Source organism: Hemitrygon akajei, chromosome 10, assembly GCF_048418815.1.
Source record: "Hemitrygon akajei chromosome 10, sHemAka1.3, whole genome shotgun sequence".
NCBI classification, from domain to species: domain Eukaryota; kingdom Metazoa; phylum Chordata; class Chondrichthyes; order Myliobatiformes; family Dasyatidae; genus Hemitrygon; species Hemitrygon akajei.
Genome location: NC_133133.1, coordinates 143,213,024 through 143,228,328, shown reverse-complemented (window position 1 = coordinate 143,228,328; position 15,305 = coordinate 143,213,024). Strand labels below are relative to the sequence as shown.

The 15,305-nt window shown below is 42.4% G+C and overlaps 1 protein-coding gene across 3 annotated transcripts in view; it reads left to right on the top strand.

The window, feature by feature from the left end:
- kiaa0930 overlaps positions 1-15,305 on the top strand; it is a 94,428-nt gene that overhangs the window by 29,878 nt on the left and 49,245 nt on the right. For all 3 annotated transcript variants that reach the window (XM_073059193.1, XM_073059192.1, XM_073059191.1), the window contains exon 2: positions 13,488-13,636. In XM_073059193.1, the coding sequence (XP_072915294.1) occupies positions 13,488-13,636 (149 nt within the window). The remainder of the gene's footprint in view (positions 1-13,487; positions 13,637-15,305) is intronic.

Here is a 15,305-nt window from a genome sequence, read left to right as displayed (position 1 = left end):
TGCATGCACTTCCACTGTTGTGCATTTTTTCAAATATCGAACATCTAAACCATATCCAGTCAACACCCCAGTTCTGTCTCTCCATTGATCCCTCATTTAGCCACATCAGTACTTGCACAAGTTTTGTTCAACCCTAGGTCTTCAGCTGTTTAAGACATAAACTTCACTTCGAAAACCCCAGACTAGGCGATCCAGCCTTTTTTATGCCATGGACCAACACCATTAAGCAGAGTTCTGTTGGGAATCCCCTGCCCTAGACTGCCATTCTTTAACCTCATACTAAAAATCCAGAGTACTGTTCCCAGGAAAATGTAAACATTATATCAAGTAATGCATCTATATTGCTAGCTCACAGCTCTAACATAAAGTTAACACTAATCAGATGTGCAACCAGACTAGAACCATCTTTAATTAACAGTTTTATTCAAATTCAGAAGTTCAGTGTCAAAGCACTTTAACAGCTGGATACATTCTGTCCAAGTTAAACCACCTGGCACTTAGCAAAATACATTACATTCTTTCATCATTCCAAGGGATGATACAAACTAGATTGTGCTTCTCAGTCGGTTCAATAAAAACAATGTGGCCCAAATCTAATTTGAAATTTTCCCAAACCCAGAAGGGATACCATTAAGCTGGTGCACTACAAACCCTGCTCATCGTGGCCAGTGCCAGACTGACTGGGTACAATGTGCACATCAAGCTGTCCACAGACCACCCTCCCCCCCCACCCCCAAGCAACTCTATGTAAATAGAGGCGGCCAGTGCACTATACGGAGGTGAGTTCTCTCCTTACCCCATCGGCAGGCCCGACACCCTCCGCCACCACATCTAGCACAAAGTAAAGCTGCATCCCCTTCCACAGTGGGACACTGGGGCCCCTCATCGCCCACTCAATCTCCCTGCGGGGGCTGTGCAGCCCGGCAGACCGCACCCCCCCCACCCCCGGCTCCCAGGATGGTGCCAGATTAAGACTCACCTCGACACAGGCAACTGGGGAAAGAGCTGTGCTGAATCATTGACTATCTATAGCCTTCTGTGGTAGAGAATTCTAGTGATTAATGGACTGTCTGGAAATGTTTCTCCTCATCTGAGTCTTTAATCCTTTTTGAGATCAACCTCCTCCACCCAGTTTTAAAGCCCCCAAGAAAGGAACACCTTCCTAGCATCAGCCCTATCAATCTTAACCATTTCATGCATGATACAATCTGAACTCAGGGTAATATCAGGCTAGTCTGATCACCCTCTCCTTGATGGACAATTTCTTTTTAGTCACCTTCCCCCATGATCATCTGTCCATTCAGATCTGGTTACTTCTGACAACAAAGCACACTTGGGTAAGGAAGCCAGTATTACACGCGGTATTTGGGCAAGGTCCCACTAACCCCCAACATATTGTATGTGTTTGGTTCTGGTCACCTCATTTGAGGAAGGATGTAGAAGTTATGGAGAGGGTGCAGAGGAGATTTACCAGGATGTTGCCTGGTTTGGAGAACAAGTCATATGAAGCAAGGTTAGCAGAGCTGGGACTTTTCTCTTTGGACCGTAGAAGAATGAGAGGGGACTCGATAGAGGTCTACAAGATTATGAGAGGCATAGATAGGGTGGATAGTCAGTACCTGTTTCCCAGGGCACCAATAGCAAACACCAGAGGGCATATGTACAAAATTAAGGGAGGGAAATTTAGGGGAGACATCAGGGGTAAGTTTATTACACAGAGGGTTGTGAGTGCCTGGAATGACTTGCCAGGGATGGTGGTGGAGGTTAAAACATTAGGGGTATTTAAGAGCCTCTTGGACAGGCACATGGATGAAAGAAAAATGGAAGGGTTATGGGGTAGTGTGGGTTTAGTACTTTTATTTTTAAGGATTATATGGGTTGGCACAACATGGAGGGCTGAAGAGCCTGTACTGTGCTGTAGTGTTCTATGGTTCTATAACTTGGGGTGACAGGGGTTAGTGTCATATTATTACAGCACCAGTAACCCGGGTTCAGTACTGTTGGCTACCAGTAAAGAACTTGTACGTTCTCCCAGTAACTGTGTGGGTTTGCTCTGGCTGCTCCAGTTTTCCCTCGTGGACATACAGGTCAGCTAGATAATGAATTGGTCATTTGGGTGTAATTGCGGGAGCTTGTTGAGCCTGACGGGCATTTTACCATAATGTATCTCTAAATAAATAAATTTAGTCTTGCTCTTTGCTCTCTGAATCCTTAGTTTTAAAGCAGGATTTTAAAATTAAATTCTAATTACCATTCAACCTGCCCATCAGCTCAATAACACATGCACACGAACATCCTTATACTCTGAATTCAAGGCATGACTCAGTTAGTGGCACGTTGGAATGTCGGGTTCAGATCTCACTCCGGAGACATAAACACAGGAATCTTGGGTAACGTTTCTCCAACAATTTCGGGAAGTGTTTCATGTTGGAGCTGAAGCATCTCGGGATGAGTCGATGTCTCTGTTCTTGGATGAATTGGGTCTCCACAGCGACAGTTGTTTTTTTCAGTGTGGGAGAAAAAACAGGGAGTTATTATCATGACACTGTGTAATACTTCAATCAATAATATCAAATAGGATTGTCAAGTCCTTATCTCATGCTGTTTTTGGGATTCTGCTGCATGAAAGTGAATTGCCATTTTCCTATATTGCTACAGTAACTGCAGCTCAGGAACCTTTGTAGGTTGAATGAAAGTGCTTTACATCCAAAGGCAAAGAATGCAAACAGAAGGGTAATTACTCACTATTCACTGCATTATCACAAGACTATATTTAGAACTTCACACCTTTCTTTTACCAGTCTGCAACTCCTGTTTGCATGGAGCCATTCAGCTAGCTAGAGAGTTGAATCTTGCTTGCTGAACCGAGTTTGCAGCACCATATGTCGAGGTTTGACAATTCTACTCCTTGATTAAAGCCTCATTCAGTTTTCAAGTCTTTCCGTATTCCTAACAGTCACTGCGGTTGCTATTAATGAACAAATGAAACTGTTAGCACAAGCAGTGTCAAAAGGTTTGCTGATGTCGTTGGCGGAACAGTGTCACTGCACAAAGGCTGGGGGAAGGTCTCAGCAAGTAGGGTAGCACCTACGGAGGGAAGTGAACCTGCCATGTTTTGGGTTGTGCATCCTTCATTTGGACTCCAGCGTCTTGCATCTTTCTCCAGATCCTCGCATCTGCAGTCTCCTTTGTCAACAGTGAAATACTGCAGCCTGCAAATAAGTGGCCGCTGAGTGTATCTTCGTGGTCTTCTGCTTCCATAACTTCCGGGTTCAGAGGTGCTTTTCTACAAACCGCTGTTGTAACACATATTTATTTAAGTTGCTGTCGCCTTCCTGTCAGTCTGGACATTCTCCTCTGAACTCTCTCATTAGCAAGGCATTTGGCCCACAGAACTGCCACTTTAATTAGATGTTTTTTCGTTTCCCTGTAAACTCTACAGACTGTTGTACGGGAAAATCCCAGGAGGTCAGCAGGTTCTGAGATACTGCGGCTGGCTGTGACGCTGAGCAGGAAAGGGTAAAGGCAGGAAGAGTAAGAGTAATAGGAGGCTTTATACTTAGTGGGATAGACAGGAGATTCTGTGGATAGTGCGTTGCCTCCCAGGTGCTAGGGTTCAGGATGTCTCAGAGAAGCTGCAGAAGATTCTCAAGGGGGAGGGTGGCAACCAGAGGTTGTGGTGCACATTGGCACCAATGACATAGGTAAAAAGAGGGAAGAGGTCCTGCGCAGCTAGTATTGGGAGTTAGTGAAGAGGCTGATGAGCAGGACTTCCAAGGTAATCATCTCTGGATTACTCCCAGTGCCTTGTGCTAGTCCCAGCAGGAATAGGATGATAGTGTTGAAGAATAAGTGGCTGAGGAACTGGTGCAGGGGGCAGGGTTTCAGGTTCAAGTTCTTGGATAATTGGAACCTTTATCTCTATTAAATATTACTTCTCATAAGTCCCTGTATGAGAGGGACGGGTTGCACCTAAACTGGAAGGGAACCAATATCCTTGCCAGAGCTGGGGTCTTGACCAACATATTTGTGTTCTCCTTAACCACAGGTGAGATCCTCAAGGTCTGGCAAGTAGCTAATGTTTTTCCATTATTCAACAAAAGTACCAGGAATAATTCTGGAAATTATAGACGGCAAGTCTCGTGTCAGTGGTAGGGAAGCTACTGAAGAGAATACTTATTTATGAGCATTTGGAAAATCATGGCATAATTAGGGAGAATCAACATAGTTTTGGTCAGGGCAAGGTTGTGTCTTACAAAGTTGATTGGGTATGTGATGAGGTGACGAGCAAGATTGATGAAGGTAGAGCTGTGGATGTTGTTTATATTAATTTTAATAAGGCATTTAACAGGATTCCTCATGGGAGGCTCATTCAGAAGATTAGGATGCATGGGCTCCATGGTGAACTGGTTGTTTGGATTCAGAACTGTCTTGTCCATAGGGTAGTGGTCTAGGGAACTTATTCTAGCTAGAGATTAGTGGTATTCCACAGGGACCAATCCTGGGACCTCTGCTGTTTGTGAGGTATATAAATGATCTGGATGAAACTGTAGATTGGTGGAGTTGTGGGTGGTGTAGAAGACTGACAAAGAGAACAGCAGAATATAGATCAGTTGTTGATAAGGGTGGAGAAATGGCAGGTGGTGTTTAACCTGGCCAAATGTGAAGTGTTGCACCTTGTTGTGCCAAATGAAAAGAGACTGTACAGTGTTACGGATAAAATCCCCAATGGTGTGGATGAGTAGAGGGATCTTTGGGCCCAAGTTCACAGCTCCCTGAAAGTGGCTACACAGGTTGATTGGGTGGTTGAGAAGGCATATGGCATGCTTGCCTTTATTAGTTAAAATACTGAGTTCAAAAGTCAGGAAGTTGTGTTGCAGCTTTTTAAAGCTCTAGTTAGGCTACATCTGGAGTATTGCATATATTTCTGGTCAGCCATTATAGGAATGATGACAAGGCTTTGGAGAGGGTGCAGAAGAGATTTACCAGGATGCTGCTTGGATTAGATGTCATGTGCTATTGTGAGAGGTTGGACAAACACGACTTGTTTTCTCTGGAGTGGTGGAGGCTGAGGGGAGATCTGATGGAGGTTTATATGATTCTGAAAGGCATAGACTGAACAGATAGACAATACCTTTTCCAAGGGTTGAAATGTCTAATACCACGGGGCATACACATAAATGTGAGGAAAATGTAAGGATATGGACATTGTACAGGCAGAAGAGAATAGTTTAGTTAGCCGATTGATTACTAATTTAATTGGTTTGTCACAACATTGTGGGCTGAAGGACCTGTACCTGTACTGTGCTGTACTGTCTATGTCCTATGTACTCAAACCACTCTGTCTAGCACCAACAACCATTCCATGGTCAAAGTCACTTAGATCACACTTCCTTCCCCATTCTGTTTGGACTGAACTACAACTGAGCCTCTTGACCATGTCTACATGCTTTTATACATTAAGCCGTTGCCACATGATTGGCTGATTAGACATTGGTATTAATGACCAGGTGTGCATGTTAAAGTGGCCACTGGAGGCTATATGTAGACATGTACACATTGAGGAAACAAGCACTTTCTACGCAGTTGAAACAGTACCCTCTGGGAGACCAGTTTTTACTCCACGTCCTAGCGAGTGGGATGGCTGGAACCTTTGAAACTCTTTCTGGAGTGCTTTGTTTCTGCTACTCATTGTTACAGGGTGTCTGAAGATCATGAACTTCTTTCCTTCAGGAAAGTTAGTGTGAAGGAGGTGTACACTCAAGATTTTAGAATGTATCTAAGATCTCTTTGAAGTAATTGCAACTAATGAATTCAGGCTTCACCCGAGAACACACAGGGGTCAGGGATTCTCTGTCCAGGAAAGCAGTAAAGGCTACCTCACTAAATATTAATCTATCTATGACATAGATTGATTTTTGCTTAGCAAGGGAATTAGGGTTATTGGGGGGGAAAGGAAGTAGGTGGGGCGGAGTCCACAGCCTGATCAAATTAATTCAGATTTGTTTCATTTTGTTATCAGGTTACATTGAAATGAGTAGTTTGCGCGAACAGCCAGCACGACATAAAATAGGTGGGGCAGCCCAAGAGTGTGGCCATGCATTTCTGCGCCAACATCGTATGCCTACAATGGTCAGCAGGACCACACAGGACATAAGCAAACAGAAAACAACAAGCAATAAACCAATAGCAGCCAAGCAAGATCAGCCTTGTTCTTATTGAATGGTGGAGCAGGCTCGATGGGCCAGCGGCCAACACATGCACCTAATTCTTATATTCTTATGAATAAGGGAAAAGTGGTCTCCACTGTCAGGAGCCAGCAATTAAAGGATGCAGAGGTTAGATAAAATGCTAGAGCAGAGGGTCCCAAATCTTTTTATGACATGGAACCTTACCATTTACCAAGGGGTCGATGGAACCCCTGTGCTAGAAACTGTGAGACAGGGGAAATTTTCTGCAGTAAGATGTGCGCAGGTTGGAGTGAAATTCAATGGGAAGCAAAGTGGAAACTTGCAGGATTTTGGCAAAATAAATTGTTCTTAGAGCTGTGCGATACACTGATAGTCTCTTGTGACCTAATGAAGTTTGGCAGGCATGACCCAGTTTATAACAGGGTTCTCAGTTCCTGAAAACTGAACAACAAGTGTGTGGGAGGATCTCCTGCTTGTCAGGAGAGCAAACAGGCACAGAAAAGTGGTCACCAGTGACTGAGTAAGTCTGCCCTCCGCTCCCTGTTCTACCCAGCCACAACTCTTCCCCCAACCCCCACCCCCATTTTTGCAGCCCCAGTAGGGGGTGTGGGGAGATAGGCACAAGGAAATGCTCCATTTCTGTCTGACAGAAGATACCTGCAGCCTTGCAGCAGCTGGTAAATCCCTCCACCCGTCTCCTAAATGCTTAAGTACAGGTTGTGTCCACGAGTAGTGTTTGTAACCCAGGCAAGGCTTAGATATACAGTACTTTGCAAAGATCTTAGGCTCATATATGTATATAGCTGGGGACTTTTGCACAGTACTGTATTTGCCAACATGGAGCGGGAGCACAGGATTTTGGGAACGACAAGGTCGGAGTGCCATGGAAGTGGGGTGGGACACGTGGCAGAAAAGGAGTGGCAGGGGTGGGTGGTGGTGCGGGTGCAGACACACCCAGCCGTGAAACATCAGGCAAGGTGATTTGATTCCAGTTGGTTTATCGATCATGACAGAACCTCTCTCTGGTGCTTCTGCTCCCTCCTCTCCTGCTTGTCCTTTACCCAACCATGATTTCCCTCTCCCTGCCCCCTTCACACTCTCAGTCCACAATAGAGACCCATGTCAGAATCAGGCTTGTCATCACTCACATATGTCATGAAAATTGTTTTTTTGTGTGGCAGCAATACAGTGCAATACATAAAAATACTACAGTACTGTGCAAAGGTCTTAGCTGTATATACGTGCCTAATACTTCTGCACAGTACTGTAAACCATTTTAGAGTCAAGTTTATTATCAGTGACTAAGTCATGAAATTTAATTTCTGGCAGCTGTACAGTGCATCTTTTAATTAGGTCAGTTCTAAACGTTTTATTATGTATCAAAATAAAATGGGCTCCCATTGGTAACACTGCCTCCCCCTTTTCCCAGTGGAATTTTCAAGTTTATTGTACCATCTCTAGGTGTAACAAAACTCTGTCAACAGCAGGATTTTCAAACTCTCTGGTTTGCAAAATAGCCAACTGTTTGCTTGCAGAGCTTTTGGTGTTTACTGCTAAGATTTGGAAGCAATATTATTTGAATGGCCAATAACACACAATCTGCATTCATAGCCATACTAAAGACCAAAAGACATGGGAGGAGTAGAATTAGGCCATTCAGCCCATCGAGTCTTTTCTGCTATTCCATTTTGGCTGGTTTATTTTTCTTCTTGACCCCATTCTCCTGCCTTCTCCCTGTAACCCCTGATGTCCTTACTAATCAAAAACCTATCAATCTCCACTTTAAATATACCCGATGACTTGGCCTCCATAGCTGTCTGTGGCAGTGATTTACCCTAGTTCTATACATCTCAGTTATTGGGGATAATTAAGAGGACACCGCATTTATGTTGTAAACTGTAAATCATCTTGCAATGAGGGAGACTGACAATAGCCGGCTCTATCCAGCTGTATTGTTTGTTCCCTAATGTAAGTAGTCCAAGTATCAAAATTTAGTCTCATAATATGAACCACAGACTAGCCAAATCAGCCTGGGTTACTCTCTTGCTCAATTAAAAATCCTCATAAGCTTCGCCAAGGAATGGGCCAACAGCACAGGAAGGGGGCTTTATCCTCTTGCAGCACCTGAAGGCTTGGGACAAGCTGCATCCATTGACAGCAGGATTCACCTCGTACTTTTGAGCTTCACAAACAGTCCAAATCAGTACCCATAGTTCAGTAAGGTAAAAGCTGAGGGATAGAGTGCTTGAGAGGAATCTATTGTCAGTTAAATTAAACAGTTTTACTCTGCAGGAGTTGCATAATATAAATCAGCAACTACTTAAATTTTAAAAAAACCCAGTTGTGGTTTAAACATGAGTAAATTTTCATTTACAATTTTAAAGTACATTGGTGAGGATGGTGTCCAAGAAGTTGCAGGTGCAGTCTTGGTGGGAGGGGGGTTGTGGGAATCTTTGCCCCCCCAGGTCCCCAGATTTGCCCAGGCCCCTCTCTGGAACTGTAAGAAATGAAACTGCAAATGCTAGGAATCGGAAGTGGGCAGACCACACTGGTGTAGCCATGGGCCACGGCTGTCTGCTTCCTGACTGTGAAACGGAATTCTCGCAGGCTCCAACCCGCTAGTTCAGACTTAGTAGGACCTGGAGAACTGGGACTGAGCTCGACAGAAGCAGAAGCCTGCTTCTTCAGCCAGTTTGTTCCCTTGGCACTCCACTGGTGACCCAGAGAAGAGAATCTGTTCTGAAATGGCAGTGAGCATCTGTACAGGCTCCTGAAGGAATATGATCATAGAATCCACATTACCACTCATCTTCTGAAGATAGTTTGACTGTTGCTTACCCAAAATGTACTTTAGGAAAATATCTCTGGGCAAGAGGGATGATCCAATCATGGTGAGTCAGCACTGTTGTCTGAAGCTGACCTCTGTGGATCTGAAACAGTAACTCCCCTTCTGTTACCCGACCATAGCTCGCTAGTGCCTAGTGTCTATTAGCATGGAAGCCACTCCCCTTACCTATGTACATGAGCTGGTGTTTTATTGGCACAATACAAGCTCCTCTTCCAAAAGACATGGTGCCTGCACCATTCCTTTCCTTACAGATGAAGGGTTTTCGGGTGGTAAGACAGGGTATGTTGCCCGCAGGCCATCTCTGTGGAGAAAGTTTCTCCTGATGGCAGCACCATGGGACATGCAGCGTTACTGTCTATTGTCTCTCCAGGCTCCTTGGACTAAACCTCTGGAAGAATCAATGTTGTTATCTCTCAGTAATCAGTACACGCCAGTAAATGGGGAGATTGCAGTGTGTTTCTGTGTATAATTTGCATTGTCACACTGGTTTTGGAGCTTTTGAAAACATGCTAAGCAGACTTACCACATTTTAAATACAGATTGCAGCACTGAGGAATTTTTAGCCTTTATTTTTATACTTCAAGCACTAATTCTTCTTGCAATGTTTTTCAATTTTCACTTCCTTACAAGGCCAACAAATGTGCTAGCAGCAGCCTACATTAACTAGCAAAAAGTGAAATCGCAGATGCCAGAAATCTGAAAGAATAACATAAAATGGTGGGAATACTCTGCATATCCAAAGGTGCTTGCCAATGACAAAGTTAGTCTGAGGAGATGTTAATTTCTCTTTGAAATGGAAGATGCAGAAAGAGCCAAAATTGCGACTCTGGCTCTGTGTGATGTGGGCTGCAATCAGCTGAAGAACCAAGAATTTATAAGACAAGGGGCAGCGAAGGGCCCTCCCAACAAGATGATCTTCTGGACCACAGCAGGATTACAACTGTTAAAGATTTTTTTTCATGGATTTACTTACAGACAGCTCTGAATAAGTGTCCATTAATGCCCTGTGGAGGAGTTATTTTGAAAAGTTTAACTGGGAAAATCTAAGCAGTGGCAAAGCAGACTAAAGCAGTTTCATTGATTCAACATTTAATTGATTGCTGACTGTCTATTTTTAAGCTTTTTCCTTGACTTGACAGATGATACACATTGTGCCTTGGCTTTCTGCCCAAAAGCTGTAATAAAGATCTAAAGTTCATTATTTCATAAAGTTATAGAACTGAGTGTTGGATAATTTGAAGCACATTAACTTCTTTTTCTTGACAGTATTAATTCGTATATAAAATTATGGAACCTTCTACAAATTTGTTGAACGGCAGAATTCTCATTGATCTGTTACCAGTTGCAGTCTTTTCTCGTGGAGCTGGTAGGGATAGATAGGCTGGAACTTCTCTCGTCAATGAGAAATACATTATTCATCTTTCTGCATTCTTGGATTTATCGGAAGCCTTAACACAGACAGAACTGCTCTATTTGGTGGAAATCTGATAACTTGGTAATTTCCAGGTGTCATGGTGTGTGAGGAAACAGTTTTTATTTACAAAAATAAATTTATTATGAATTCAAACCACTACAATGTTAATGTACAATCACATTACAAATACAAACCAGACAAATCATGGCTAACACAGACTAAACTAACACATTCCAATCGTCTTCAAGGACGACCATGGACACCATGGACACTGTGTGTTCTTTTTCTACCGCTCGCCAGACATGGACATACCTCCTACATGTTGCGAGGCAGTCAGCCCGGGTGGAACCCCCTGCTGCCTGTCTTCAGGACCAATGGACAAGCCAGCTACAGAAGCAGCTTTACTAAGACATCTTCCTCCCTCCCTACCCACCCCCACCATACTGGATGACTAAAGATCGGGCTAAAGAAGCCCCCGTACTGGATGATAAAAGGTGAAGAGGGTGGGGCTGCAGAAACCCTTTCAGATATGTGAATAAGTTTGCATGTACGTGTGTTACACAATCTGTTCCAGCCGAAGTATTGGGAAAAAATAGCAATCTGTGGGAACTCGGATAAGTGTAGGGTTCTGTTCTGTAACTTCCATGGTACATCCTAACTCTCTAGTAATTCCAAAGCACAATTCACGTGGCTGCTCTTTGCATAAAATACACGGAATTTTGATTCCTTTTCTTAATTGACATGTTTGCACTGCTGCTTACCGTCTAAAATCAGCACGACACTGTGACAATGTGCTTCTCCACTGTTGACTTCAACATGCTTAGGATTCTGTTTGGGGGGAAATTATCATCAAGTGGATCACATGGTACATTTCCTACAAGTCATTTCTGCCCATTGTACCATTTGCAGTGTAGGTTTGGAATACTTGAGCTGAGACAACCATGGCAACAGTCGAATTTATGCGATCTGTTGTTTACTGATTCATTGCTTTCAATTGGTGACTTTATTTCACAAGTAAATTAGCTTCATTAGAGTTGATGTTTTTGTATTTTCAATGAGATCAAGGATCAAATTTGTTTGCCATATATATATTTATACATATTAGAATTTGTTGTGGTGTGTTGGTGCAGTGTGTAACAAAAGCATTCAACAATTATACAGAATAAAGAATTAAAATTCAAAGTAAGTTTATTGTCAAAGTACATTAATGTCAGCATATATAATGCTGAGATTAATTTTCTTGTGGGCATACTCAGTAAATCCACATTGGAAGTATGCATGAATTATAAATACCAGCATGCACTTACAGTGTAAACAACTTTATAAAAAGTGGTCTAAAGAGCTTATGGTGCAGTGAGTGAGGTTATAGAGGAGAGTGGTGGAGTCTAGCTAGGATGGTTGATCAGATTAACAGCCTGTGAAGATTTTGTTTTAACAGCTCTATAGCACTTTCAAGAAGGGAACTTTTGGAAAAGATAATTTGTTGTGGTGTCCTCAGGGTTGGTGCGTGGCCTAGTGGATAAGGCATCGGTCTAGTGATCTGAAGGTCACTGGTTCGAGCCTCAGCTGAGGCAGCGCACTGTGTCCTTGAGCAAGGCACTTAACAACACATTGCTCTGCGACGACACCGGTGCCAAGCTGCCTTTCCCTTGGACAACATTTGTGGCATGGAGAGGAGAAGGCTTGCAGCATGGGCAACTGCCGGTCTCCCATACAACCCTGCCCAGGCCTGCGCCCTGGAACCCTTCCAAGGCGCAAATCCATGGTCTCACGAGGCTAATGGATGCCTATTATTATTGTGGTGTCCTCAATGATTCTTCCTGTCTGTTTCTTTGTCCTGGACAAATACAAGTCCTGCAGTGATAGACTGCAGCCGATGGCTTTTTCTCCTGTCCTGACTGTTTGCTGTAGTTTTTGCATTTTGTGAGAAGATGCTGCACCAAACCAGCCAGTAATGGCTGACGTGAGGTTGCTCTCTATGGTAGCAATGTGGAATTGCACAGTACATTTTACAGAAGATGGAATTTTACCACCTGCCACAAGGATAGGACCTCTACTGAAATGCTGAAGGATCTTCACCAATGTCCTACCTGTCAACCGACAAATCGTCAAAAGCAGAACCCATTAATACCACTTGCCATGCTTTTCACTTTGCATCTTTTCTTTGTAATATTTTAAAATTTACTGCAAGCGTAGAGCCCTGAAGATAGCTTTGAACTCTTCTTGAATAATGTTTTGCATCAAATGGAATATGCACAAAGATCACCATCACAGTGGTTGCGTGTTATCTGTGTACATCAACATGTCAAGCGCTTGAAATGAGATGAGCAATGATAACTTTGGCTCCTTGATTGGCATGGATACTTCCTGTAAAGGTGATCTGCAGGAAATGGTTTATCTACTTACTACCTGAAAACTTACAATAGTAATAAATCATCAGTGTAAACCTAGTGGCCTTTTAATACCTTTTTGTGGATCCAAATTTGACTTACTAATGTACTGATTCACAGAGTCAAATGTTTGGTCTTGATTTCAAACACTATATATTTGTAAAATTGGTTTGCCAGACAACAGTCATTGAAATAGATTAAAATTATACTGGTGCTGTTCAGTAAATAAACTATAGAACTATAATCTAGCAGTGCTTCAACAGTGGAGAAATTTTATGTTTAAATTAAGAATTAGGGATGTGGTGGTAAACTAATAATGCTTGCTAAATTGGCAAAATCTCAATGCAGTGCTCAGAGCTATTCAAGTCTATTTTTTAGTATTTCAAATGGTGAAAAGAAATATAACCATATTTTCTACCTACTTTTGCTCAGCAACCCAGTTGACTTTGTTTCCTTAACTTATTTTGAGTTGTATTGCATGACTTGTGTCATGGGTCCAGAACAGTGAACTGTAATTTGCAAACAGTATTTCAAGGGGATAAGAAAACAACTAGATGATTCTGTTGGCAGGGATTGATTACACAACATCTACAAGAAAATATTTATTTAAGCTTCCGTTTATGAAACTGTTTGTTTGCTGATAGGCTGCTTCAAAGATGATCGGATTGTCTTTTGGACTTGGATGTTTTCAACGTACTTCATGGAGAAGTGGGCACCAAGACAGGATGACATGTTGTTCTATGTTCGTCGGAAGTTGACCTTTGCCGGTCCAGACAGCGGTGATGGGAAGCAGGTATGCACAGCAGATTCAGAATCAATGCAGGAAAAAAAGTTGTATTAATTAGTTTGTTTTTTCTAAACTTCTCAAGCAGCTAATTTGCTGTGGACTTCTCATTTTTTGGACTTGACTCTTAAGGTTTTGAAAAGGTGGACAGCTATATTTTTGTGGCACTTCTCATGTCCTTGTCAAAGCATTTCAATGCAGTTTATAGCCAACGATGCATTTCTGAGTGTAGTCATTTATGAAGTGCATGAAATGTAGGAGCCAAGCACAGCAAGATCCCAATGACTGCAATGTGATGATTAAGAAACTTTTTTTTAGAATCGAGCAATGAAAGTTGACTGAAGCACTACAGAAAGAATGTTGGTCATTTTGACGTTGGATCTTTTGCATCCACATGAGGGAACAGATGTGATCGCTATTAAACATATTGTTGGAAAAATTGTATCCTCAGAGTTCCCAGAGACAGGTGTTAGAGGTCATGTTTCTGCTTATCTCAGCTGGTCCAGAGATAAGTGTTTAATCAATTGAACCACACCTCATACTTCAGCTAATGTATCCAGTAATTTTCTGTGCACAAAACTGAAGGAGGAAAGGCCACTTGCTGAACTGTCAAACCCTGCTCTTTCAAGTAGTTTATCTATAATTGATTGGATATGTCCATTTAAAATAATTTACCAGTAAAGTTATACTTTCGCTGCAACCTACAAGGGGAAGAGACCACTAGATATCTACAGTCTCTGTAGGTTCAGTTAAGTTGCCTGTACGCACACTGTCAAGTTAACTCAAAACTTTCTTTCTCATTTGTGAAGAGACGTGTCAGAATGTATCACTGCAGAATTAGCATCAGGATCCAAGCTCCAGCGTGGGAGCCAGTTCCATGCAGCTATTGTCATGTAGGCAGATCAATACATTCCCTTCTTAAAGGCTGCTCATGTATAGAGCAACATATTGATGCATCAATAAAGGATAGTTCACCTACATTTATTTTTAAATATATATATATATATACTGTATATAGAGAAAAAAATTAAGCCTTTGACTTTCCTTTGTTGGTAAATCCTGACAATACAAATGTATTTAATTTGCTGTTTACTTAAGTCACCTCCTCTTAACTGTTGGTTCTCCTGTATAAGATGCATAAATATTTACTGAGGGAATTGTGTCTGGCTACCCAGCTGGTTTGCTTTCATGTTCAGGAGATCTGAGCAGAATGACTGAGTAGCACTTCTAAAATCGGGTTTAATTTCCTGTCCACGGGAGACTTTCTGATGCTGAAGTTCAAAGACAGCCACTTAATTGATCTTAGATGGAACCAAATCCTTATCCATCTCCAAGAAGGCAATTCCAGTGCTCTATATCTTGCAAAACTGCAGTATGTTAAGATCCCCTGGAGGCCCTTTGTGAGACTTTACAGCTGTCTGAAAATTAATCACCACATATTCTACTACAAACATTTACTCTTCGAGGCACAAGAAGCTCTTCCAGGCAGTTTCCTATTTTTTGAGAAGCCCACTGTAAGCCCTCGAAGCCTACCTTCTGAATAGGGTTTAGTTTACTTGTGCTATCATCACTCAGAGCGTTTTACATCAAGCTGCATCCTCTTACGTTTGTCACGTTTGCTAATGTTGATGTAAAAACACAGGTCTTGAAGGCACATTGTCGACCAACATTTATGTAA